Genomic DNA, 24256 nt, shown 5'->3' with positions numbered 1-24256 from the left:
GAGTATACTTTAGAACATCAAGGTAAGCTCCGTAAAATTCCATTAGATCCGCAATTTTCGCATTTTTCTACATTTATGAATCCTACTGCTATATTCACATGGATTCAGTCGTTACCCATTGCATAGCTAAATACAGTGTCACATAACTGCATATATAAATAGGATACCTGAGACGTATATGGGTACCTCCAGCGTTACAAATTTCGTCATTTCTGAGGCATAAAACTGAACTGTGTTGGCTATGTTTTGCAGTAACAAATCAGTCTATAAATTTTCTAATACTCAGGAGACCCAGTGCTTTCATGCCAACAAGAATTGCAATTTTTAGCCTGCGAAGTTTGACTTGTGTGATCGAAGAAGTCGGCGGTTAGTTGCGTTACACGTTTGTGACTTTTCGAAATATTGTCACCAAATGTAAAATTTCTGTAAACTTTGTAAACTAAGACGCGCAGTTTAAGCCCAATATGAGGTTGGTAGCCCAAAATTTGTGGGAGATGTGTCTATAAAAGTGATATTTTTCGGTGGTCATTAATAACCAGAAATATTTTTTTTTCCAAATTGGTGGTTGTTGCCCCACAGAAAATGTGGCTTTGGCTCAAAACCGTTTAAAAAAATCGTTACAAAATTTTTCGAGATAACCTCGACGAGTCAAAATTCGAGGATGACACTTATCACCACTGGGAAGCTGATTTCACCTACTTCACTCACCCAACTAACCTGATCGAGCCAAAGTTATTTTTCTCGTGAAGTCATATGCTGTAGCTTTCGAACGACACCGATCTTCAGTTTTTATATGAAAAAATGTAATTTTGGCAACGTTTGGGTCGAGGTGATTTCACCCATCGATATAATATACTGAAGATAATGAGACACGAAGAACGAAATTTCGGAAATATAGCACACATACAAGTGCAAAAAATACGAATCACAACACAAAACGAAGAGAAAAAAGGAAATTGATAAATGCAAAGTTTCAATTATTTTCAAATATTTGTATGACATTATTTCGCGCGCTTTCTCAAAACGTAAGTTAAGGTACATATACATCCATGTGATCTTTCCGCATAAAGTTGCTTTGACATTACTTATCTACCCTATATTATATCGATGATTTCACCTTACTTCAAAGCAGAATGAACCAAAAATCTTCTAAAAATTTAATTTTGTGTCATTTGGTACAATTGTGGAATTATAGCATTCGTTTCTACATGGAAACAAGTTTACAGAAATCATTTGAGATTATTGGGAATATCTTGGAAAGTCGAATCCAAACAAACACTTTTTGGTCATATCTCCCCGAGACATTATGCCAATGACCTCATATTGGTGTCAACCTACGCGTCTTGTCAATAGCTTTCAGTATCTCCCCGAGATTTTCGGCCACGGCCACCGACCTAATATAAAACGACGCGTCTGGTCAACAGCTTTCAAGGAAAAAAAAAGTTTACCGAAATCGGTTTTCATTTGTTGAAAATATTTCGAAAAATCCTAAATTAGCTGGAGTTACCCATATACATAACTATCATTTCCTCTTGAGTTTTATTACCATTTCTACCTAGATAGCTCGTTTTTACTAATGAAGTCCAATACGGTGTACGTCGGCATTTTGTTTGAAACCAACAGAGAACAAATGGTTCACAGTCTTCGTTTTCCTTCAAAATACCTACAAAGGTTCACCGAATTCATTTCATCGAGATACAGATGGAGATGGAGATACTGTGAACAATTTTTGGTATGGTCGGTATCTTTCAACATTGGAGTTTATAACGGCTTTTGGTTTGCTAGTTCCATTGATTCCATCGGAACCTTCTTGTACCTTCTTTACGATACCATTTAAATATGAGTTTCGAGAGTCTAGTAAATACAAAAGGCTCACTACTTATCGCTTTTTGCTAAATCGTTACGTATCCCATTCTCCTCAATCGGGTTTTTTTAGTAGACCATGGAGGATGGTCTCTGTAAGTTTAAGCGAGTACGTCTGTATCTAATATCGATATATTCACAAATTATAAAAATTTGAGGGAACATCAGTCTAAAGGAAAGCCATGATGGCTCATTTTTATGTAATCGTGCAGAAATGTCGATCATGTTTTTTCCTAAACATTTTTAGCCCCGTACGAAGTACTGGGGGCTTATAAGACCATGCCGTTTGTAACGCAACCGATTTTAAAAATTGTTTTTTTTCCTGGTAGATAATGATAACTGTTAGACCCCATATGAAAATGGGCATATTTGGGACGACCCCTCCTGAGCTAAATAAGTGTTTTAGGGTTTTTCGAAGATATCTACGGCAATTAAAACGCTACACTTGTAAGTGATACGTCAAATGAAAGGTATTTACAATGCCGATCGACAAACAAAAAGTTTATGGGAATTAGATAACCGACTCGTGAATTAGAGTCCTTACAGGTCGTACTGGGCTCAGTCGCAGCAAACGCTCCGACTGTTCTGACGGCTTGTTTTTTACAATTGCACGAAAATGAAGGCTTCATGGTAAAAAAAAATTGTTTAAAGAATGATTCGGCCAAAAATCCGTCAATGGGAAAATGAGAAAATCTGTAAAATCAAATTTTATGAACATCTGAACGGTTCAATTTGAACTGTATTGGTTTGGTAATTAAGATCGAAGTAGAAACAAAAGCAGGGACTATTTTTGGAAAAACATTTCCCCAATTTTTCCTGAATTTTTGGGAAAATTTGGAAAAAATACGAAAAAATACTTAGTTCGAGAAAATGTAGAAAGTTTCAAGGAAAAAGTTTTTCCAAAAATAGTCCATGAACAAAAGTCTTTTTTCTTCGTTGATAAAAGGAACCGTGATGTTGCTTTTGTGTAAAACTCAGACGATTCTCTTAATTTTGCTTTATTTTATTCGGAAAAAGCAGCCAAAAAGTCTCGGAAATTACAGCCAAACAACCCTCAGTTACAATGCAAGAATATGACAGGTTTTCGGACGGCACATTCTGGACTTTTATGACTACATCTTTATCTGGCAAAATACAGTAGTGGTTCAAGTGGAGCTACGATTTTTAGAGTGGTAACTTCAGCTACGAGAGGGGAGACCCGTTTCTGTACGACTTCCTTATCAGAGCATCACTGCTAGAGGCATTTACGTGCCTAAGCTAGAACAAAGGGTAAGTAAGTATTGTGCTAGTTCAAATGAATTTATTTTCAGGAACATTTTAGTTTTCCATTTACAAATATTTTCTTGTATTGCGCGTGTAGATTATAAAATTAGAAAGTTTCTGTTGCGTTAGAACAGGGTTTTCAAGTGTTTTCAATTCACTAACAATCAAAAATAATTTATCAATTCAGTCTGCAATTCATTGCCGCAATCTTAAATTTTATTTAATTTTGCGTTAAATCACCGGGGGAAATTATTTCATTTTAATGTCGATCAGATCAACGGTTAACGATGGCCATTGCTTGATCAGCTTATTTGCTCGTGATAATTTAATCGGCTTTCGGGGAACCATTTTCGGCGCGAGATTCTTCTTAGCCTTCCGGTGACCGATTGCCTTGGAACGTTTGGACCGCATGGTTTTACGTTCCTTTTCAGTATCTTTCACTTTTGCAATTCGTGTCGCTTTCTCTTGTCGCTGCCGTTCTAATGCCACAAACTCCTCAAAAGTTCGTCGACGCTCTTCCATGGCGTCTGTCGATGTTTGTAAGCATTCCGGTGCTGAGTCTGTCTCGTCGCCACTGCCATTATTCGTCTCAAAATTTCTTTTTTTCGCTGGTCGGTTGGATTTCTTCAATCCGTTGTCCGTCGACAGTGGTAACGTGGTCATTTCGAAATGTTCTTCGGGTTCTTGTTTACATTTTACCAGCGAAATGTCGTCTCGTACTTCGTTAATTAGTTCTTCGTACAGCGGTACGAGAAGCGACCGATCGCTTAGGATTGTCTCTTCTGGTTTTTCCGTTTTGATGGCTGTCGTCAATGGCAAGTCATCTGGACAGGATTCGGTTTCCAAATCGTGGAATGCGTTTCTGATGGTGTCAGGTATCGTACTCAAGACATTTGAGGTAGACGACGGGCTGGATTCTGCCGACTTTTCGCCAGGCTTTGAATCATGTGTGACAAACTTGTGTCGTTGCAATTGGTATTTTCGTTGGAAAGTCTGTGAGCAAATGCGACATTTGTGTTTGTAATCGGAAGTATCCTGTGTCGCATGTGAGTTCTGTAATTGGAAATGGGAGTACAACGGATTCCTGTGTAATAGAGGGAAAGTTCGCTTACATTAACCGAAGCCTCCAACTTAGCGATTTCCTTGTACGTTCGCTTACTTTCGCTAATCAATAGCGCTTCCATTACTTCAGGCGTAGCGTCCGAAATTATATCTTGTGGTGGAGGTATTGGGATGGGCTCACGGCGACGATTTCTCATGTACTGCAAATACAGCGGTGATTATGAGGATCTTAAGATTTCAAACTGTCAGTACTTACGGGGTATATCGCATCGAATAGGTAATTCACCAACTTTGACACATACAGGGACGTTGGTACGGGTTTCGCTCGAATATCTGCAAGGAATTGCGGCTTGTTTTCGGTGAACACAATGTTGAACGGTTTATCCTGGATTTTAGTTGGAAAATCGTTTTATTATTGAAAAAGCGGAGGGTCGATGAGGTGGAAAATTGCTACCTTTGAAATACTGTCACCAACTTTCACCGTAAACACCTTGCCACTTTTCAGTTCAAAGTATTTCAACTTGTTGATCAAGTTTCGTATGGTTGGGGTCAGAAAATGGGAGAGTCTTATCAGTTCATTGTTTGCGGTCGCGTCCTTTGGTGAGATTCTCTTCGCTGGTTTCTTCTTCGGTTTAACGCGCGGCGGTGTCTTCACATTTGCTTTCTCCGGAGTCGAAAGTTTTTTAATTACAGGTCGCGTTGGGAATGCATCAAATGTAGGCTTGGAGGTCGCACTGCTTTTGGAAATTCGCTTTGGAACTGCATCAAATGTAGTCTTGGAGGTCGCACTTCTCTTGGAAATTGGACTTTGAACAGCAATACTCTTGATAGTCTTGTATGTCGCAGTATTTTTTCTGATCGGGCTCTGCACGGCATCTTTCGTGACGTGATATGGTTGAAATGTGTTGCTTGATTGCGGATTATTCTTTCCATCTTCGTCCAGATTTATGGTGAGTTGATCTTTCCCCGTGTCATTCTGAGACTTTGCGATGGCTGACACTACTTTGATAGGTTTGACACCGACCATACTGTTCGTGGGAACTCGACCTTGAGGAGCCTGCAAAGAATTGTTATCTTTAGTGTTGAAAATATCGATGAAAGTTAGTTTGAATTACCATATTATGTAGGATAAGTGGAGCCGGTTGTACCCGCGCAGGTGAATTAATATTTGGCGGACTTTTTTCGTTGAAAAGACTCTGTAATCAAATGCATTTAATCGAATCAGCTGACTGATGCGAACGTTCTTTTTGGTGACAATACAATATGAGAGCTACAGTACAGTCCTACACCAATACTTTCCTTTTAATAAATCCGAGTCCAACAGACAGTCGCTTCTCGCAAATATAAGGCGTAAATGAAGATCATTTGATTTTGTTGAGGTAATGGAATCGATGGTTGTAACTCCCATTCTATAGTGTCACCAAAGCGACACTTGCTTCACACCCACCTTTTTGACCTGCTGAAATACAAAATCTTTGGTTTTATCGTCCAGAACACCTTTAGTTTCGACGACACCGACACAACCACGTCGGGGACTACCCCAGTAAATAGCATAACATCTTTGGATTATTTCATTAACTTGCTGAGGCTGCCGTGTCTGTGCAAATGAAAATTAAATGTGAAATGGGGGGGGGGGGCTTGTTACGTGAATTATGTAAATGTTTCTATGTCCGGACATTCCGGAACTTACAATGTTCATGAAAAAGTAGTTCCTCTCACGTTCGGCATCCGTCCGATAATAGTAGATGGTGTTCGCAATCTTAAATTCATTCGATTTTGTTCTTGCGATCCTAACAAGTTGACCCGTGTGGCGCCCCAGCAGTAACTGATTTTCCGATATCATCAACTTGATGAGACGGAATACTTTACCTTGATCGACCTGCGATAGGTGGAAGTTCCATTAGAGAAAAAAATGAAATGAATTAGAATTGTGAGACACTTTACGTTTAGCTCATCGCTGATTTTACCAAATTCGCGCACACGCAATTGCGGCTGAACTGGAACAAGGGCATTGGAATTGGCTGGCTGGAAAGGGGAATGATGTCTTGTTAGGTGGATACTCTCTTGTTGTGACCACTGTTTTACCGGTCTAGTTGTTACTTTCGCAACGAGTGTTGGTCGTTCCACTGTTCTCGAGGATTCGCCACCCGAGACCGATTTGATCGAGATAGACGAAGGAAGTGTCGTTTTGAATTTCATCGATGAGTCTTTGTGGTTATTTGTGCTGACGATTTCCTTGATGTTGCCCAGCTTGAATAGAATCATTGCCTTTTGACTCTTTGTCCATTGGAAAGAAAAAACAAACAAGGAAATCTCACCCCATTTTCTTCTTCGACCAAAACGCAGTCGTCATCATCGTCAGATTGTGGCCGATTTCTTTTCAGATTTTGCTCGATTCTTGACTTCTTCAAGTCATTGACATTCAGATATTTGGTTTTGTTTACAGTATACGTTCGAGGTGCTACCGGAGCAATTGGACGCACAGAAACAGGTGTAGAACCAATTGCTGACTTTGCAACCAAGTTTTTTGAAATCGCAGTTTCGGGCAGAATTTTTAAATTTGCGAGATTTAGCCGAATTTTTGCGGTAGGCTGTGGTTTTACACTTGAAACAGGAATACTGAAATGGTGGTCGAGGTATCGATAAATAAATTTTTGTTTAGGGGGAATTGAAATTTGAATTTTACAATTTCACTGCGTTTTGTCTTCCGTCTGAACTCAACTGCTTTATGTGTCTCAATATTATTGGTTTGTTCGGTGTTTCCTTCAATGGTGCATAGTGGATTGGTGCCTTGTCTTTGTTTTTGTAAAGAACAATTTTATTTGGTAGGGATGTTCCGGCAGTATTATTATCTGACGACGATGCTACAGGTGTTTCATCATCCTACAGTAAAAAAAGGGGCGGTTCATCATCAAAACAGAGACAATTTTGGTTGTGTTCTTTGTGCCACACTTACTAATATTTCAATTACTTCTTTAGCTATTGAATCGTTTGCGTTGCGGTCCGGTTCGGTATTCAAAGTGTCTTCCTGATCATTGGTTTCTTCCAGGAAACGATCATTGTAACTTTCCTTTTTGTGAAAAAATTTAGTTTTTAAACGCGGAAATTATCCCTCACTACTAACGAGCACAAACAACAGGCAATAGAGGCCAAGTCGAATGCGTTGCATCGACATTTCAAGTACTATGATTAAATGATGTGTAACAAAAGTTTTGACTATCATGACAACCATTTTTCATTTCACCACTGACTGGTGTCTTACTTTACGCAAGAACCATTGAATTCAATCGAAAAATTCATCAATTTTCCGACTCGACCACTAACTGCCTGTGGTGAGCTTGTCAGTACTAAGGCCATCACAGCCTCTTTTCGAGAAAATGTTTTCTCGAATTTTCGTCAACTTTCTGGAATTTCATTGAAATTTTTCGATAAAGACTTGTAGGGAAATTCGAGAAAACATTTTCTCAAAAATAGGATCTAATTAAGTTTTTACTTCAAAGACATTATCAAGGCTGTAACAACAGCAACTCATTGATAATACTTCGTTTACACTAGGAAAGTGCATCATTTTATACGTTAGTTGTTTACATTCCGTACAATAAACTACAAACCATTGTTCAATGATCGTATACAGTCAGTGTATGTTGCGTCTGATAAAAAAACAACAAAACCTAGAAGAAATGGGACTAGAAATGCGTTATCACAATAAACTTACAACGATAGGTACACGTCGTCAATTTAATTAAATAAAACCAAAAATTAAATTCAAAAAACAAGAGTGCCGGGGAGTTGCGGGAAGAAGAACAACTACATGAGTAGTAAGACTTAAATTATTTGCCGCAGCATTTACGTGTACCGATTGTTCAATATTCAATTATAACCAAATCCATACAATAGTATACCGAATTGGCAATATACTCACCGAAATTCGTCATTTTACTATATTTCAGCCAAAATAAGAAACCTTTTTTCACGATCCTGAATACAGCGCGTAACTCGATTTTAAACTCATTTTGCTTAAAACAGGGCCTTGAGAACAGCTTTTGAGAATATTGAGATTTTTGAGAATATTTGAGAATATTGAGAATATTGGGAATATTTGAGAATATTTGAGAATATTTGAGAATTTTGAGAATTTTGAGAATATTTGAGAATATTGAGAATTTTGAGAATATTTGAGAATTTTGAGAATATTTGAGAATTTTGAGAATATTGAGAATTAATTCTCGAACTAGGTAAAAAATAATGTGTCATATCCGAACTTCGGTTTATTCTCATTAAAAAGGCACTGTTGTTTAGAGCAACATGGATCCGATGAAATCGTCGCTACGGAATTCATTAAGAATTTATTAGGGAAAAAATTAAAAAGCCTTTGACAGTGTATGGCACATGGGTCTTCATCACAAAATGTCTTTAATTCCCTTTGTATCTCATTAAAATTGAGCAATTCTTCCTCTCCCAGCGTTACTTTTATGTGTGTTATGTGTGAACGACCACAAGTCTAAAATTTTCCTAGCTTTGGCTGGCGTTCCAGAAGGTGGTGTATTGAGACCCACTCTGTACAACATCTTCCAGGGCCTAATATTTATTCTCAAATATTATCAATATTCTTTTTATTTTTAGATAAGCGAAAAAAAGACTGCTGAAAGTGCACAGCCAGTAAAAAATCGATCTTTTCATAAACAGAAATTACAATAAATAAAAATCGTCCACTCTATTCCTTCCCAATGTTCCAAGAATACATGCTGCGTTTCCTCTTTGAATAGCAATTGAAATTCTTTGCGATCAACGATCCTAATTTCGTGACAAATTTTTTGTTTCTGTACCCATTCAACCTAAAGATTCAAAAGCAAGCGGGGTGAATAAATAATTTTCTTTACGTTTTCTATAATGATTAAGTATCACACACTGTCACATCCCATAAAAGAGATTTACCATGACTCCACGGAATTAGAGTCATTCCATCAGGTCTTTTACTGTCATCTCTAGAAATTCCTGGTGACTGTAACAATGTTGGAACATCTGCAGCAGAAAAAGCATAAGAATCATGTCGCGGCGTTATCCCTGTCTTAACCTTGCATGATAAGCCATGCAAACCGTCCTTTTTAACTAACTCAGCACAGACACACCTATACTCCTCGCATAATTGGGATCCTAAACGTAGACCAACAGCAATTCTCGCAGCATTGTTATCTAATAGCAAACCTAGCTGACTCGACTGGACAACTTGCAGCCACTTTGAAGATTCTTTAGTAGATGACGCAAGCAGTCATCCACCTTCCTCTCATCATCACTACCTGGAACACATTCACTAGGAATCGAACTTACTAATCCCAAAACACTATCATCGACCACCTTAATATCAAACCTACTCAAAATATCATCAGACAGACTAGACGTCGAATACACAGACGACAGATACGCAGGAAGTGCCAGTTCCTCAACTTTCAGAATACCTAATCCACCTTGAGCTAACGGCAGGGTAGCCTGATCCCAAGAAAAATTTAACAGCCTAACATTAGCAATCGCCTCAAGCGTCGAACGAAAAACTTCATCTACCTCCTTCAAATAAGCATTCATAGAAAATGCCTTAGAAGTATGCAACAAATAGTTAAACCTACAGCTTAATAAAGATTTCCTAAAAACGCACAAAGCCGGATGGACATCCATTAACTTCAAACTCTCGCACATCACATCACCTTTATGAAAAATAAATGTATTAAATCTTAGTGGAAGCAGGTTCGTGATTCATGAATGCTTTAAAAAAAAATCCCGATTTTATACCAAAATGCATGATGATCGTTCTAACTGCTGGATTAGAGATGAGCGGGAAGTGATTCTTTTACTCTGTACCCCTGGGCCAGTTAGGGAAAATGTATAGTCAATATTTATTTCTGATATCGGGGAGAACACGTGAGTAACTGATGCCCGCTATCTTCTAATCTCGATAACGCTGTGGTGAATCGCGGTAGGGCGGTTTCCGGTCTGACTAAATAATAAACTATGAATCGACAGACCAATTTCTAATCGCGCAAAACAGCGGTAGAAGAGTGTGGGCATCAGTTATTCACGTGTTCTCCTCGATATCAGAAATAGATACCGGCCCTAAATTTTCCGAACTGGCCCAGGGGTATTAAAATCGGGATTTTTTTAAAGCATTCATGAAGCACGAACCTGAATCTACTACTGAATCTACAGTTTTTTTTTCATTTCAAGATTTTGACAATATTTGAGAATATTGAGAATATTTGAGATTATTTGAGAATATTGAGAATATTTGAGATTATTTGAGAATATTGAGAATATTTGAGAATATTTGAGAATATTGAGAATTTGAGAATTTATTCTCAAATATTAGGCCCTGGCTTAAAACGTAAGCACTATGAGTGCCATTCAAGAATGTTAAGAACTTCCTGAATTCATTGTTTTCCCAGCAATTTGTTACTGATCGATCGATCGATCCGAAAGAAGACAAATTTTGTTGGGATAAAACATGGAAAACGCGGAAATAATGATTATAAAAAACACACTCCACTACAATGAATGTCGGATAATTTTTTTTTAAAACGCCTTTTTTTTATTAAGTGTGACCCGACCTGACAGTATCAATTCTTTGTTGAATCAGAAATTTGCATCTGACAAAAGCATGTACAAATTTACAGAACAGCAAAACAAAATCAAATTCATCGTATGCGAAATCCGAAATAAAATATGAAAACTAGTAATTGATGTATCGTAACATCACAACAATAATTCATCACATTGGAATTTATAACATTGAGCACCACCCGATAATTATTTTCAAAAGAAAACAAAAATTCTTTAACATTAATTTCGCACAGTCAATAATCAAATATTCGAATCCAGCCCGCCGCGCCGTACTGACAAAAATACGCAAAAGTACACAATGACATCAAAGTTGCCAACGTAAACCGTCAAATGCGTGTATAAATCATGTCGAAGTTGTTTTGATTTATCAAGTTGAAAACAAATTATTTGTTTCAAAGATTTGCTTTGAAAATTTTAAAAACGCAAATTTGCGAACTTATCAGTGTTTTTCTTTATAAAAGTGTTCAAATCTGTGAAGTGTGCGTGGAAAATTGCCGAGATTTGCAAAGAAAGTGATCAAGTTAATTCAGAAATTACGCAAATTTGCCGATCAAATATTGCAAATTTGTACTGAAAAAGACAAATTTGCCAACCTTTGCTCGGCAAATTTGCAGACTTCTTACAATGATTTGCTTAATCTGATGGTGGATTTGAATTCTCGCATCCTTGAAATATGGAGATTTGCCCAGAAAATATTGAATCATTTCCTATTTTCCTTAAATTTGCCACTTAACCATTCGGTGGCAAAGCCATTTGTTCTACGACATTATAAGTAAAAAAAAGCAAATTTGTTTCAAATCTTTTCGCTCAAATGTCTCGTTTTTTCGGCATTTTTCCTGAAGTTCAGTTAAGTGTAAATCAAAAACTTGTGGTAATTGATGGTATTGAATGAGCATGAGCGAATGGTTTTTGTGCGAAATTAAAATCAAAGAATTTTCTTTTCTTCTGAAAGTAATTATCGGGTGGTGCTCAATGTTTTCCTAAGTCCTAATTCCTAAGTGATGAATTTTATTGTTGTGATGTTCGGATAACACCAGTTACTAGTTTTCATATTTTATTTCGGATTTCGCATACGATGAATTTGATTTTGTTTTGCTGTTCTGTAAATTTGTACATGCTTTTGTCAGATGCAAATTTCTGATTCAACAAATTTGAATTGATACTGTCAGGTCGGGTCATACTTAATAAAAAAAGGCGTTTTTAAAAGAAATTATCCGACATTCATTGTAATGGAGTGTGTTTTTTATAATCATTATTTCCGCGTTTTCCATGTTTTATCCCAACAAAATTTGTCTTCTTTCGGATCGATCGATCGATCAGTAACAAATTGCTGGGAAAACAATGAATTCAGGAAGTTCTTAACATAGTTCTTAACATAGTTCTCATAGTGCTTACGTTTTAAGCAAAATGTGTTTAAAATCGAGTTACGCGTTGTATTCAGGATCGTGAAAAAAAGTTTTCTTATTTTGGCTGAAATATAGTAAAATGACGAATTTCGGTGAGTATATTGCCAATTCGGTACTATTGTATGTATTTGGTTATAATTGAATATTGAACAATCGGTACACGTAAATGCTGCGGCAAATAATTTAAGTCTTACTATTCGATTCGTGTAGTTGTTCTTCTTCCCGCAACTCCCCCGGGCAAATTTCAAAATTTATGCTACAAAACACAATGACAAAGAGCTTTGACATCGGTTAACATATAGTTGTCTGTATGGATGAAACAATGCAATTGTCATTCCTGTTTGGCGCAACAGATTCAAATAATGTTATCAAAAACCGTCATTCTGTTGACACAGTTTCGATTTACCGGATGTGAATCGTCTCTAACACACATCGCTTTTTCTTGTTGCACTCCGGAGTTTCAACATCAGAATGGCACTGTGATCAATGTTCTTGATCCTAGGCCTCGATTCTCATGCAGTTCTTATGGGATTTGACAGTTGTCACCTTAATGCTAAGAATGGTTCATACGATCAACGCACTTCAAGAAAAAATGATCATAATCGACAGCTGCTAAATAGAGTACTATTTTGTAAGAAATTGTTTTTTACAGCGTTTTACAGTTTTGTGACACACTGTCAAGTTTTAGTGCCCTATTTAGAGTACCATTCATGCTTGAAGTGCGTTGATACGATTAGTAAATTTTAAGGTTTTTAAATTTACGAGAATCATCGCTTAGGTGTGCTTTTGGTTTCATTTAATGAAATTGACGACACAACACACGCTGTATACGAACATTGAACGTTGGATCGTAGTTTATTTATACTGAATGTAACAATAAAGGTTCGAAATGATGACCTTTCTCAATGCGAACTAAGTATTATCAATGAATTGTTAATGTTACAGCAGTACTGACGTCTTGGAATTAAAGACGAAATATATTCCCAGCAAGTCCAACTCATTACTAGGGAAAAAGCTGATTAAGGCTGTGTAAATCACGTCAATTTACCTCAATGTAAACCACTTCACGGACGAATAAATTTTTTGGTTCTTTCTCTCCGGGTCTGTCTTCCTCGCTGTCACTGTAACGGACGAATCGAAAATCTATCAGCAATGTTAAAACGATGACCTTATTCCTTTCTATGTTCTTAAGTTCAAAACTTATTTATTTTTTGATGTCGACATAGCTTGAAAAAAGCGAGGCATCTTTTCTTACGGTCGGAGCGCAACGTACTTTATGAATGTGACCTTTTTGGAAAGGCACATAAGAACTTATTGACTGAAAATTCATTTCAATTCAATTCAATTCAACTTTATTCAACAGGACAAAAAGGAAAAACCTTGTACAAATATCCTTTCGATTTAACAAACACTATTCAACTCTCTCTATCGATAATTAAACATAACAAAGATAAAAATATATATATAAAAAAAAAAATAGCAAGTGACGGCATTAAATGGGAAAATAAGATTTTTAGTTCAGAGTATAAATGAACAAATAAACTCACCTACGGTGCTACCAGACACCACGCCCGCAAGCAACGCAGAAACATTCATTATATAAAGAAAAGAAATAATAATCTTGAAACGAAGGACTCCAGTCACAGAGCCGACAAGCAAACCCCGTGTGCAAAGCGTTTTTGACTCAATGGGGACGTACGTGATCTCGACATGCGTTGGAGAACCTCGACACAGAGCTAAGCATCCTCACTCCGACGGGAATCGCATTATAGTCAGCTACAGTCCTCACAAAGAACGACCGGCCATATTGGGTCGAAACATGCCTCGGAATGACGTACTGGCGGCTACGTCCTGACCTCCCCTCGGTCAGCTTATCAAAGAGAAATCCCGGCTCACGAGAAAGAACAAGGCCATGCATGAACGAGCAACGCCGACGCTTCAGATACGTCATAATATCACACCCTAATAACTCGTCGACGCGATCACGAGTGCTGTCGTAGCGCCTCAATCCAAAGACAAAACGGACACAGGCACTAAAAGCACCACCCAATGACCTAGCATCAGCGGAAGATAAATTGGTCGAGTAAACCGAGTCACAATACGTAAAGGCAGGCAGCACGAGCGACTTGATCAGCATCATCCGAACCTTCCGAGAGAACACGTGGCTATGGTGCCATAGGCTACGAAGCCTGGCAAACACCTTCGAGCAAATCTCGCGCACTTGGTCTTTAAAGGTCAGCCTCTTATCCATAACAAGCCCAAGGTTCAGAACCTTGTCTGCATACGGGATGACTATACCACCGAGAAGGACGGGAGGAAGTCGGCTAGGCGACAAGGATCTAGAATCCTCAAACAGGATAACTTGAGACTTCTTGGCATTTAGTTTCAAGGAGTTTTCACGAGCCCAGCGATCGACTGCGTATAAGTCTTGATTGACACGAAAAACGGCCTGATTGACCGCATCTTTGGGACTGGAGTACATCAACTGAACGTCATCAGCAAACATGTGGTGCGATGCAGATCTAAGGCAGCTCGGCAGGTCATTGATATACATTGAGAACAACAACGGACCCAAGACCGAACCTTGAGGTATCCCGGACCGAATCTCAGCCAATTCGGAGAAATAACCATCGATGCAAACAGACTGGACTCATTTCGATCGAGTTGAAATAGTACATTACTGTATCGCTTAGATATTTTTTGTTGAATCTTGTGGGAAGTTTGTGTTTCGGTACGGTATTTTGTTGTCTTGACCCCAGAAAAGCGAAAAACTGGTTTTTGTTTACACAGTAATGAAACGTTTTCTGGTCGCAAGACAACAATAGATATTTGTGTATCTGTTTTAGACGATTGATTTTAAAAAATTTCGCGAGTTTTGCACGACAAAAACACTACGGTTCACAACTCAGTCTTTGGTCATGTCGATAGCTGACTACTGCTCACCGGTGTGGATGAACAGCTGTCACACTAAAATGGTCGACACACAAATAAACGTTGCCCTCCGACTTATCTGTGGTACAGTTCAGTGACTGAACGTCAGTCAACAGAATTGGAATGGCTTAGAGTTCTCAGTAAAGTTGCACCAGCTTTCGTTTTGATGGAAGAATCTGCGTTGCGTGAATGTGTAAAAATAAGGATGAACGAAGAACTTCCAATTCACAATGATATGGCAACGGCATCCATCCCACTGAGGTTAAAGTCTCGTAAACCGTTTTGGTGCTTTTACAGAGAATCAACGAACATGGACAATTGGAAATCATTGATTCACCGTTGTGCCATTGCGGTGAGGAGCAGACCATGGAACATTTTGTTAGTGATTGCCCGATACACCAATATCAATTGAATGTTTTATCGAAAATCGATAAATATCGACTGATCATCGAATTACCAGTCGACATTTACCGATTATGAGTCGATATTCATCGATTATATACATGAAACATTCGATTGATACTGATTTTTCGAAAATATCGATAAATCGGTTCTAACGAAATAATCGATATTTTATCAATCGAATGAATTTTATCGAAAATGCCTAACTGTGCTGCTCCTATAAAATTATAAAGAAGTATGCGCTGTTGTAATGTAATAGTCTAAAATGAAAGACTGAAAGTTAAAGGACTAATTCCTGGTAACGTGGAATTAAATGTAATGAGAAGTCAGTTCATATGGACTAACCAAGCAATACGGAATTACTGACACTTTCTACAAATGGGAAAATGGTAAACGCCAGTTTACACAGTTCGTGAAAAATATCTGAAAAATCGACACTGCAAAATTATTCAAAAAATACGGCGCGAAGTTTCAAATGTGTGACTGAAAATTTCTCTTTTTTGTAATTTATTGGTTAGTTATTAGTTGAAGTTCACCATTCCGCATGCCAGAATGGGGAAAAAATTTATTTTAACTAATAAACAAGCAATCAATAGGCAGACAGAGCTCTTAAACATTTGTCATGAACTGTGTTCTCATCATAAAGCACGAACCATTACACGGCTCAGCTATTACGTCAAGAATGTTATAATTCAAGGGTGAACACATCAAACGAAAGTAGAAATTTCGAGACCTTGGTAATCCAGCAGATTCACTTTTTTGACTTGTGGCGCGTATGAAACGGAATAAACTTAATTCAAAATAAGTTTTTACTTTTCGTGGGTTTTGTTCGTTTCCATCATTTTATTCGCTCCACATGCATTCCATCACATTGCACTACCTTGTCTGCTGATAGCATAGAAAACGATGTGGAACAAATAAAAATGCAGAACATTAAGCACGCAAAAACTTTACTTTGGTTAAGTTTATAACCAGGTAAGAGAGAGGTAATGGGAAACCAGATACTAAGACACTTTAAATGGGTGATTTGACACGGGAGCGCTGGCGTTGATGCTGTATGATCTGAGATCCGTACCAATATATCTACATTTACGATGCCGAGTCTGTTCAGGAACCATGGGCTTTTCTTAGGAGAAAATATCAAACCATTGAGCAAATCCGCAAAAACACACGGAACCTAAGTATCGGGTGTATTCGAATGTAACACGAATTCCCTTCATTTATTCCAATGTAGCACTAACGACTTCAACAGAATTTTTGCGCTGTTTCTTTTCCATTGTTCATGCTGCCACATTTGAAGAGATCACGCAGATGCAGATACGCGGGCGACACATCAACCTTGACGATAATACAGTAGATTCTCATACAAAAAATTATTCTCCCATGAAGATGTTGTGAAGACAGCCTTGGCCATATTCCATAGAAATTGTTAGTAACAAGCGAAATTTGATTCTGCTCTTAAGACTCGGAACAGTTATAATTTAGGTCATGCTAAATTGAGTCAAACACTTAGAATGAATCTTCGACAATAGGTAAAATAGTTCAATAGTTGTTCATAATAAAATTGCAACATATTCAAGCATAAATCTCCAAACTGGAAAACTTCAGCTTTGAAGTTGACCTGTTTTGACATTCTGTCTTACATACATTGTATTTACAGTCAGAGGCAGTGAAATTTCAGCATGAATTTGCTTCAGCTGTTTCTCAGCTGATCCACATATACAATCAACTGTTTATACGGTTGAAGCTGCTAAATGCACTTGAGAATCTTGAACTGTGTAAACTACGAGAGGGTTCACACTCCCTTTTGATTCCTTGAAACAGTGGTCAATCAAATTACATACCTACTCGGGCACTTTTATATGCAGCTGCTTTTAAATTGACCCAAAACTTGAGTTCCGTATATTAGTGATCCGCTGAAGATTTGCATTACATTCAGTGTTTAAATATGGAAAATATAACATCTGACGACCCACAATAACTTCCCGTTAGTAGAGCAATAAATCAAAACATGGGCGACCGTTGGCGATGATGATCCGATTAAATGAGTTGAATTTTAACTGTTTAACGTATTAACTAAATGTAAGATACGCAGGGATTTTTGAGAACCGAACCATTATGAAAATTGCGTTTTGAAAATTCCGAGCGTATAAAGGCTGATTTGATTATTTCGATTTTTATTTTCTGCATTTTTGTTTCTGGTTTGTACTAAGAGTAATTATACCTAGAGAGGAAATTTCAAACAAAATGGGCAAATTGAACTATTATATCAAAAGCGTCAACGCATACATATGTCGGTTAAAATTATACGAAATGTGATCAAATACATACTAATGTTGGGACCACATTTCGTCGTACGAATTTCCTCTCTAGGTGTAATTACTCTTAGGGTTTGTAAACATAGTATAGTGTGTGAATCAGATCGGCAGCTACTCCTAGGTTCCATTAACTGTACGTGTCTATATAGTAGCTAACTTTACTTTGGCAATGTTGTAGAGCAATTATAGGGAAATCCGCAATACATAAACCTGTCCATCATACCTACGCTGAGGGGAAGAAAGTTCGGACGAAAGCGCATGCCTCATGCATTTTCATTACGATCATAAATAAATGATATTTGCAATAACCAAACATAAAAACTCACACTTCAACAATCTCCATCTGGTTATCATGTCGTTCCAACGATGGCAGCACATCCGATCTAAGTACTGGCGCAGTTTTGGTGCTTGCTATGCGGTTCAGATCTGCTTTAAACTATACGAAAAAAGAAAACAATTAGTAAAATTCAGCAGCGCTCAAACGAGCCACACAAATCTTACATTAAAATGATCGGAGCAACAAAATGCAGCTGAAGCATAACTTAAGCTGTCAGGGTCGCGGCCAACTGACACACACCATTTACGTCGGATTTCTTTGTTGTATGGTACGCGGAAGAAGTATTTGTCGGGGTTCCGCTTCGAGTTGATAGAGCATGTCCTCACGAAACAATATTTGCAGAACGACATTGTAATGTTTCATGGGTAAATTGCTGGAAAAAATGAATTAAAATTGTTGCCGTTAATTAATTTGCTTTACAATCGGGGGTCAGTAGTGTTGGGAAGTCTTAAAATCAACGACCTAGCTTATGGATTCAAGCAATACCCTATCTAGGCAACCAAACTACTTTGATTAAAGTGGTGAAAGAATCAAGTAGCCTTTGGAATTTACATTACAGCGTAGTCAGTCAAAATGTAGAATAGTGTTTGTATAATACAAAGAAATAAGGTGTGAATTTGACACATGAAGCTGAGAGTTTGTTTGCTAGAGAGAGTATTGCTTCAAAGAGCTTTAAATTTTCTTAATAGTACAAACGAACAAGCAAAAGTATTTCGAGGGACAGCTGCCAAATATTTTGTAAAGAATTATTTTTCAGATTTTTTTACAGTGCCAAAATTTGTTTGATACACTGTTCCGTTTCAGTGCTCAATTTAGAGTACCACTCATGCTTGAAGTACGTTGCCTGTACTCAAACACTATAGGTAAGGATTATTATTGATTTGCTTAAAAATTGGAGGTAATATTTTTCAGCTGTGATGCAGCATATTCTTTAACTCATACAAATCATCGGTATCGGGGAATCTGGCACACGGTGCAGAAAGAATGCACTTTTAAACAACGTGAAAGGAGAACTCGCACACGCGAGTTTATTGCTGCAAATTCTTTTTAGCCATGTCATGGACCACGACAGAGTAAAGTTAACCAGGCAGGAACGCTGATTTGACTAGGGACCTGAATAATCTAGTAGCCTTATATTTTTTGCGAATAAAATTTTTCAATTTATGTCAGTGCTCATTTAAGTTCATTTTCATCCCGTGTATTAGGTCCCTTATTTGACGTTTCGAAAATGAACCGCTCCTGCCTGGTTTATTTTACTCTGCTGCGCATGGACTTAATGAAAGGAATTTTGGTATCGAAAATTTGTGTACGAGTTCACCTTTTACGTAGTTGAAAAATGCGTTGATTTAGCACCGTGTGCAGAATTACCCCACGCCAAATCATCTGTCTGGCCGATTAAGAATCGATATTAACAATGACTATTTTTGGAACGAAAAGGCTATTCGCACAAAGTGTGATTAGTCTTTATTTAACTATACGCACAAAGTGCCATTAGTCTTTTTTTCGCTATTCGCACAGAATGTGATTAGTCTTTTCGGACTTTTTCACTAGACTTAAAAGTTTTTTATTTTGTTATTTATAAAGCCAGCATTGACTTAAAACATGAAAATTTAACTGTTAATGTTTCGTATTACGTTTTTTACATATTGTAAAAGGTAGCATCGTCATCTTCTACATACATTTTGTAAACGGAAGCATCATTTACTTCTACGAGCACTGCAAAGAATACAGTAATACTTCCTTTTACAAAGTGTTTGTAGAGGAGAGTGATTGCTTCCTTTTACCAAGGTGTTTGTAGAAGAGAGTGCTGCTTCCTTTCATAAAGTGTTTGTAGAGTAGAGTCTTCTTCTTCTTCTTCTCCGGCGCTACAGCCACTTGTGGGCCTTGGCCTGATCGAGAATCCGGTTCCAGCGAACCCTGTCCCCTGCTACACTTCGCCAACTTCTTATTCCCAGCGTCCGTAGATCTGATTCGACGCCATCTATCCATCTCATCTTTGGACGGCCTTTTCCTCGTCGCCCTTCTGAATCGTTTCGGAATAACATCGAGGGGGCTCTGTTCATATCCATGCGTGCTAGATGCCCCGCCCACCTCAACCGTTGGACTTTCACCACTGCCACAATATCCGGTTCACCAAAATCACGTTTCAGTTCAAAGTTGTACCGTCGCCGCCACCTTTCACCTTCGCGCATTGCTCCAAAAATGGTACGGAAGACCTTACGCTCGAACGATAGAAGCAACTGTTCATCGCTTTTCTTCACCGTCCAAGACTCGCATCCGTAGATTAGAACCGGGCGAATAAGCGTTTTGTAAACTTGGCCCGTAATAGCTCCTGCTTGCCGCCATGATTCGCCTTTGTATCTCCGGCGTGTTGTCGCCATTAGAGTAGAGTAGAGTGCTACTTCCTTTTACAACGTGTTTGTAGAAGAGAGTGCTGCTTCCTTTTACAAAGTGTTTATAGAGGAGAGTGCTGCTTCCTGTTACAAAGTGTTTGTAGAGTAGAGTGCTGCTTCCTTTTACAAAGTGTTTGTAGAAGAAAGTGTTGCCTCCTTTTACAAAATGTTTGTAGTATATAGTGTTGCTTCCTTTTACAAAGTGTTTGTAGAAGAGAATGTTGCTTCCTTTTACAAAGTGTTTGTAGAAGATAGTGGTGCCATCTTTTACAAAGTGTTTCTAGAGTAGAGTGTTGCTTCCTTTTACAAAGCGTTTGTAGAAGAAAGTGCTGCTTCATTTTTAAAGGTGTTTGTAAAAGAGAGTGCTGCTTCCTTTTACAAAGTGTTTGTAGAAGATAGTGATTACTTCTTTTTACAAAGTGTTTGTAGTGGAAGTGATTGCTTCTTTTTACAAAGTGTTTGTAGGGGAAGTGATTGCTTCTTTTTACAAAGTGTTTTTAGAAGAGAATCATGCTACCGTTTACAAAGTATTTGAAGAAGAGAGTGATTCTCAATCTACAAAATGTTTGTAGAAGATGGTGATTATGTTAAAACATAATACGAAGCATTAACGGTTACATTTTAATGATTTATGTCATTCATCAACTACATCATACGAAGCTTTTCAGTTTACTCGAAAAGTGCGAATAGTGAAATAAAGACTAACGGCACATTGTGCGAATAGTCAAATAAAGACTTTTTGCACAAAGTGCCGTGCGATTAGACTCTCTATGACTATTCGCACTTTGTGCGATTAGTACCTACCCATTGGAAAGGTATTTTCCCGAATTTTCGTAAACTTTTCCAAATTTTTAAGTAAAATGTGTAAAAATTTAGGAAATATGGAAAAGTATGATGCCTCTCGGTCTCACTCTTGATAAAAAAACCTTCGTTTCTTTTTCGTGAAACCGGTTCGTTATATATCAATCTACTAACACAATCAGACCGGAAACGTGTCATATATATAACCATTAACTAAAACTAATGCTTAGTTTCCTCTTACCAAAAAAGTACTCCGTGTGAGAGACAAAATTGATTTTTTTTCAATTTTTTCTTTGTTTATTTGACAGCTTGCTCTCGCACGGCTCTCTCACGGAGTACTTTTTGTTGAGTGGAATGGACACTTAAGACCTTTTTCGCCAACTTTATTTGAACGAAATTTGCATTCGTAAATTTGAGTAAAGTGGTAAAGGTAATCGCATTTTTAACAAAACTTTAGTGCTCTCTCACGCATAAAGGATGAAGTGAAAGAGAAAAGCGATTATGATGTTGTCACAATCATTGGAATACACATGCTCATTATTTTGTACAGTCATTAGAAACGATTTGTAGCGAAACAACGTAGACGTGACCAGTGAAGATTATATGACTAATTAAGAAAAATAAAACTGAAATTCTGTCAAAAAAGGTGACAAATACAACAGAAATGTAGTGATTCTTATCTTATAATTTGGGTTGAAAACATTTTCGCCTTTCAGTTTACTATATTGTTAATTATGTTCATAAAATTAGTGATTATTTACTCAATAGAACAAACTGACAAATTCAAATGAAAAATCAGATATTTAAATGTGTGTGTGTGTGTGTGTGTGACATCTTCGTGTACAGACAAAAAGGGACTCTTAATGTCAAACGTATATGGATTCATCATAATGTCAAAAGAAGGAAAGCTGACGTTTCCGTGTTAGTGGTGTGTGTGATATAATTTTTCAATGAATTTCGGGTCATAATTCCTCTGAGTCTTAAAGTAGTTGATAAGGACCATTTATACGAGAACGTTGACACTCGTATAAAAGCTGGGCTACCTCTCTAAAAGTTAACTTTTCTCATTGTAAAGTAGGTAAAATTATCAGTAGGTTCCTTAATGATAATTTTACCTGCTTTGCAATGAGAAAAATAAACTTTTAGAGAGGTAGCCCAGCTTTTATACGAGTGTAAACGTTCTCGTATAAATGGTCCTTATCAACTGCACTATCTGCCTCTATGTTATTTACATAACATTTGCATGGAACTGTCAAACTTAAAATTACAGTTTTTGTAATCTGGAAACTGACAATAAATTTTTTGATTTTTGCGTTCTGCAATGAGTTGTCGGATTCAATGAAAGTATAGGATGTGTTGACGTTCATTGGTCGGATTTTAATGTATTCAAATCTACCACCTTAGCTTGGCCTGTCCATGTACGTTTGAAAACGCAACAGAACGGTGTGCAAACGAATGGGGCCTGTCATATCAGTAAAATATATTGAAAATCTCTTCACAAAAAAATGTGCATTAAGTTTGTTGCTAGCCTGGTCAGTGGTGATCAGGTAAATTTTTCATCAATGATGACACTTCTTCTCAGAAAAATGGTGGCGCCACTTCAAATTTTATCACCAAATTTAATGCTGTCCCATTTGTATGATCCGACAATACTCTCTTACGATAACTACAAGTGACTGTATATTGTCTAATTACGATAAAAAATGTTTTTAGTCATAATAGGTGTAGAACAATCAGATTTTTAGATGGTGTTACTTAAACAAATAAAAATTTTCCACAAGTACAAAACCATGCATTGACATTACACAACATGTTGGAGGCTGTTTTGCGCACACGACGTGTTTTTAAACTAGCTTACACATTGTGGATAATTTTGGACGTCTTTCCCTGTACAAGTGTTTATTCCATCAGTAAACAAATTCCGCCTATTATGCAACTTGTTGCAGTCGATGCATAAACTTCTCGTAAGATTTACGATGATCATTCGAATTAAATCATGTTAGTTCTACAAAAGTGAACCCCCACTTGAAGCAAAGTACTAAAGTTTAATTTTCCAGTTTTCTAGGAAAAACACTTTTCAAAATCACGTTGTTCCTTATACGGCAAAATTCAATTATTTGTCCCTTGAAGGGCTGTAAAAGAACCTTAGGAGACCCTTACGTAAACGTAAACGTATACGATCAAAAAGTAAACACTTTTCGAATTTTATTTAATTTTTGTACGATCAATTTAACGATTCCGCTCGATTATAACTCTTGAAATTGCGATAACGTAAATTAAGTATCAAATGCACCAAAAAATGGCATTAAAAGACTTACTCCATAACAACAACGAACACACAAAAGAGCATTAAATTATTAAAATTTAAAAAACACAAATTTTCTGATTGAGCAATCCGTATTATTTTTACTTCTTCCCTACGAATACGCTACATCAAAAGCCGAACGAACTAAACACTATTCTAGACATTTCGACATTCAATGACAGTTGACGTTTCTGTCATCAAACGACTGTTGACAGCAGCCAAGATTTTGTATCGGCCATTTGCATTTGATATAAAATTGATGTTACGGTGACTTCTTATTATTGGAATACTAAGTAACACAATTTCAGTATCTAATGACCTTCACAGTTAAAAGAAACACAAGAAAGTCACGAAATGGAAGCAAAGTAATTCAACTCACCTTGTGTCACAGTCGTTGATTACTTTTGACTTTGATTGCGTTTATATCTCAATAAATTTGATGTGACGCAATGAAAAATTGATACCAACATATAAATGATAGGTGCCCGATCATCATAATTTCGATATCGTTTTCGAATTTTTGACATTTCGACGGATTGATATGAGAAATTTTTTCACATGTAAAT

At 37.3% G+C, this 24256-nt stretch overlaps 1 protein-coding gene and 1 long non-coding RNA gene across 4 annotated transcripts; one reads left to right on the top strand and one right to left on the bottom strand.

The window, feature by feature from the left end:
* The first annotated feature begins 806 nt into the window (after positions 1–806).
* On the top strand, positions 807–18769 carry LOC119071840. Its single transcript, XR_005086744.1, has 3 exons — positions 807–817; positions 12762–12765; positions 18672–18769. It is a non-coding gene; the product is annotated as an uncharacterized LOC119071840 (long non-coding RNA).
* On the bottom strand, positions 3144–24193 carry LOC119071719. Of its 3 annotated transcripts, none has more exons than XM_037176731.1 (16): positions 24070–24193; positions 18356–18564; positions 18181–18290; positions 13252–13324; positions 7145–7258; positions 6875–7071; positions 6507–6807; positions 6274–6438; positions 6133–6213; positions 5879–6067; positions 5636–5785; positions 5304–5384; positions 4643–5245; positions 4445–4573; positions 4239–4388; positions 3144–4179 (listed from the first exon to the last, which is right to left on the bottom strand). In XM_037176731.1, the coding sequence occupies exons 2-16, from the start codon at positions 18539–18541 to the stop codon at positions 3376–3378; spliced, it is 3333 nt and encodes a 1110-aa protein (XP_037032626.1). In that variant the 5' UTR covers positions 18542–18564; positions 24070–24193; the 3' UTR covers positions 3144–3375. The 3 variants fall into 3 exon arrangements, with proteins under 3 accessions (XP_037032626.1, XP_037032627.1, XP_037032628.1); XM_037176732.1 differs by lacking the exon at positions 24070–24193 and adding an exon at positions 23704–23837; XM_037176733.1 differs by lacking the exons at positions 13252–13324; positions 18181–18290; positions 18356–18564; positions 24070–24193 and adding an exon at positions 7739–7776.
* Positions 24194–24256: the final 63 nt, after the last annotated feature.

This window comes from Bradysia coprophila (genome assembly GCF_014529535.1).
Source record: "Bradysia coprophila strain Holo2 chromosome IV unlocalized genomic scaffold, BU_Bcop_v1 contig_5, whole genome shotgun sequence".
In the NCBI taxonomy this organism is placed as follows: Eukaryota; Metazoa; Arthropoda; class Insecta; order Diptera; family Sciaridae; genus Bradysia; species Bradysia coprophila.
This window is presented reverse-complemented; position numbering and strand designations above follow the sequence as displayed.

Excerpts from the sequence above, each read along its gene's own strand:
- LOC119071719 (XM_037176731.1), bottom strand. The coding sequence starts at position 18,541 with ATGTCGTTCTGCAAATATTGTTTCGTGAGGACATGCTCTATCAACTCG. Across the intron at positions 5,246-5,303 it reads CACTTATCCTACATAATATG|GCTCCTCAAGGTCGAGTTCC; the intron begins GTAATTCAAACT and ends AATTCTTTGCAG. Across the intron at positions 4,574-4,642 it reads TTGGTGACAGTATTTCAAAG|GATAAACCGTTCAACATTGT; the intron begins GTAGCAATTTTC and ends ACTAAAATCCAG.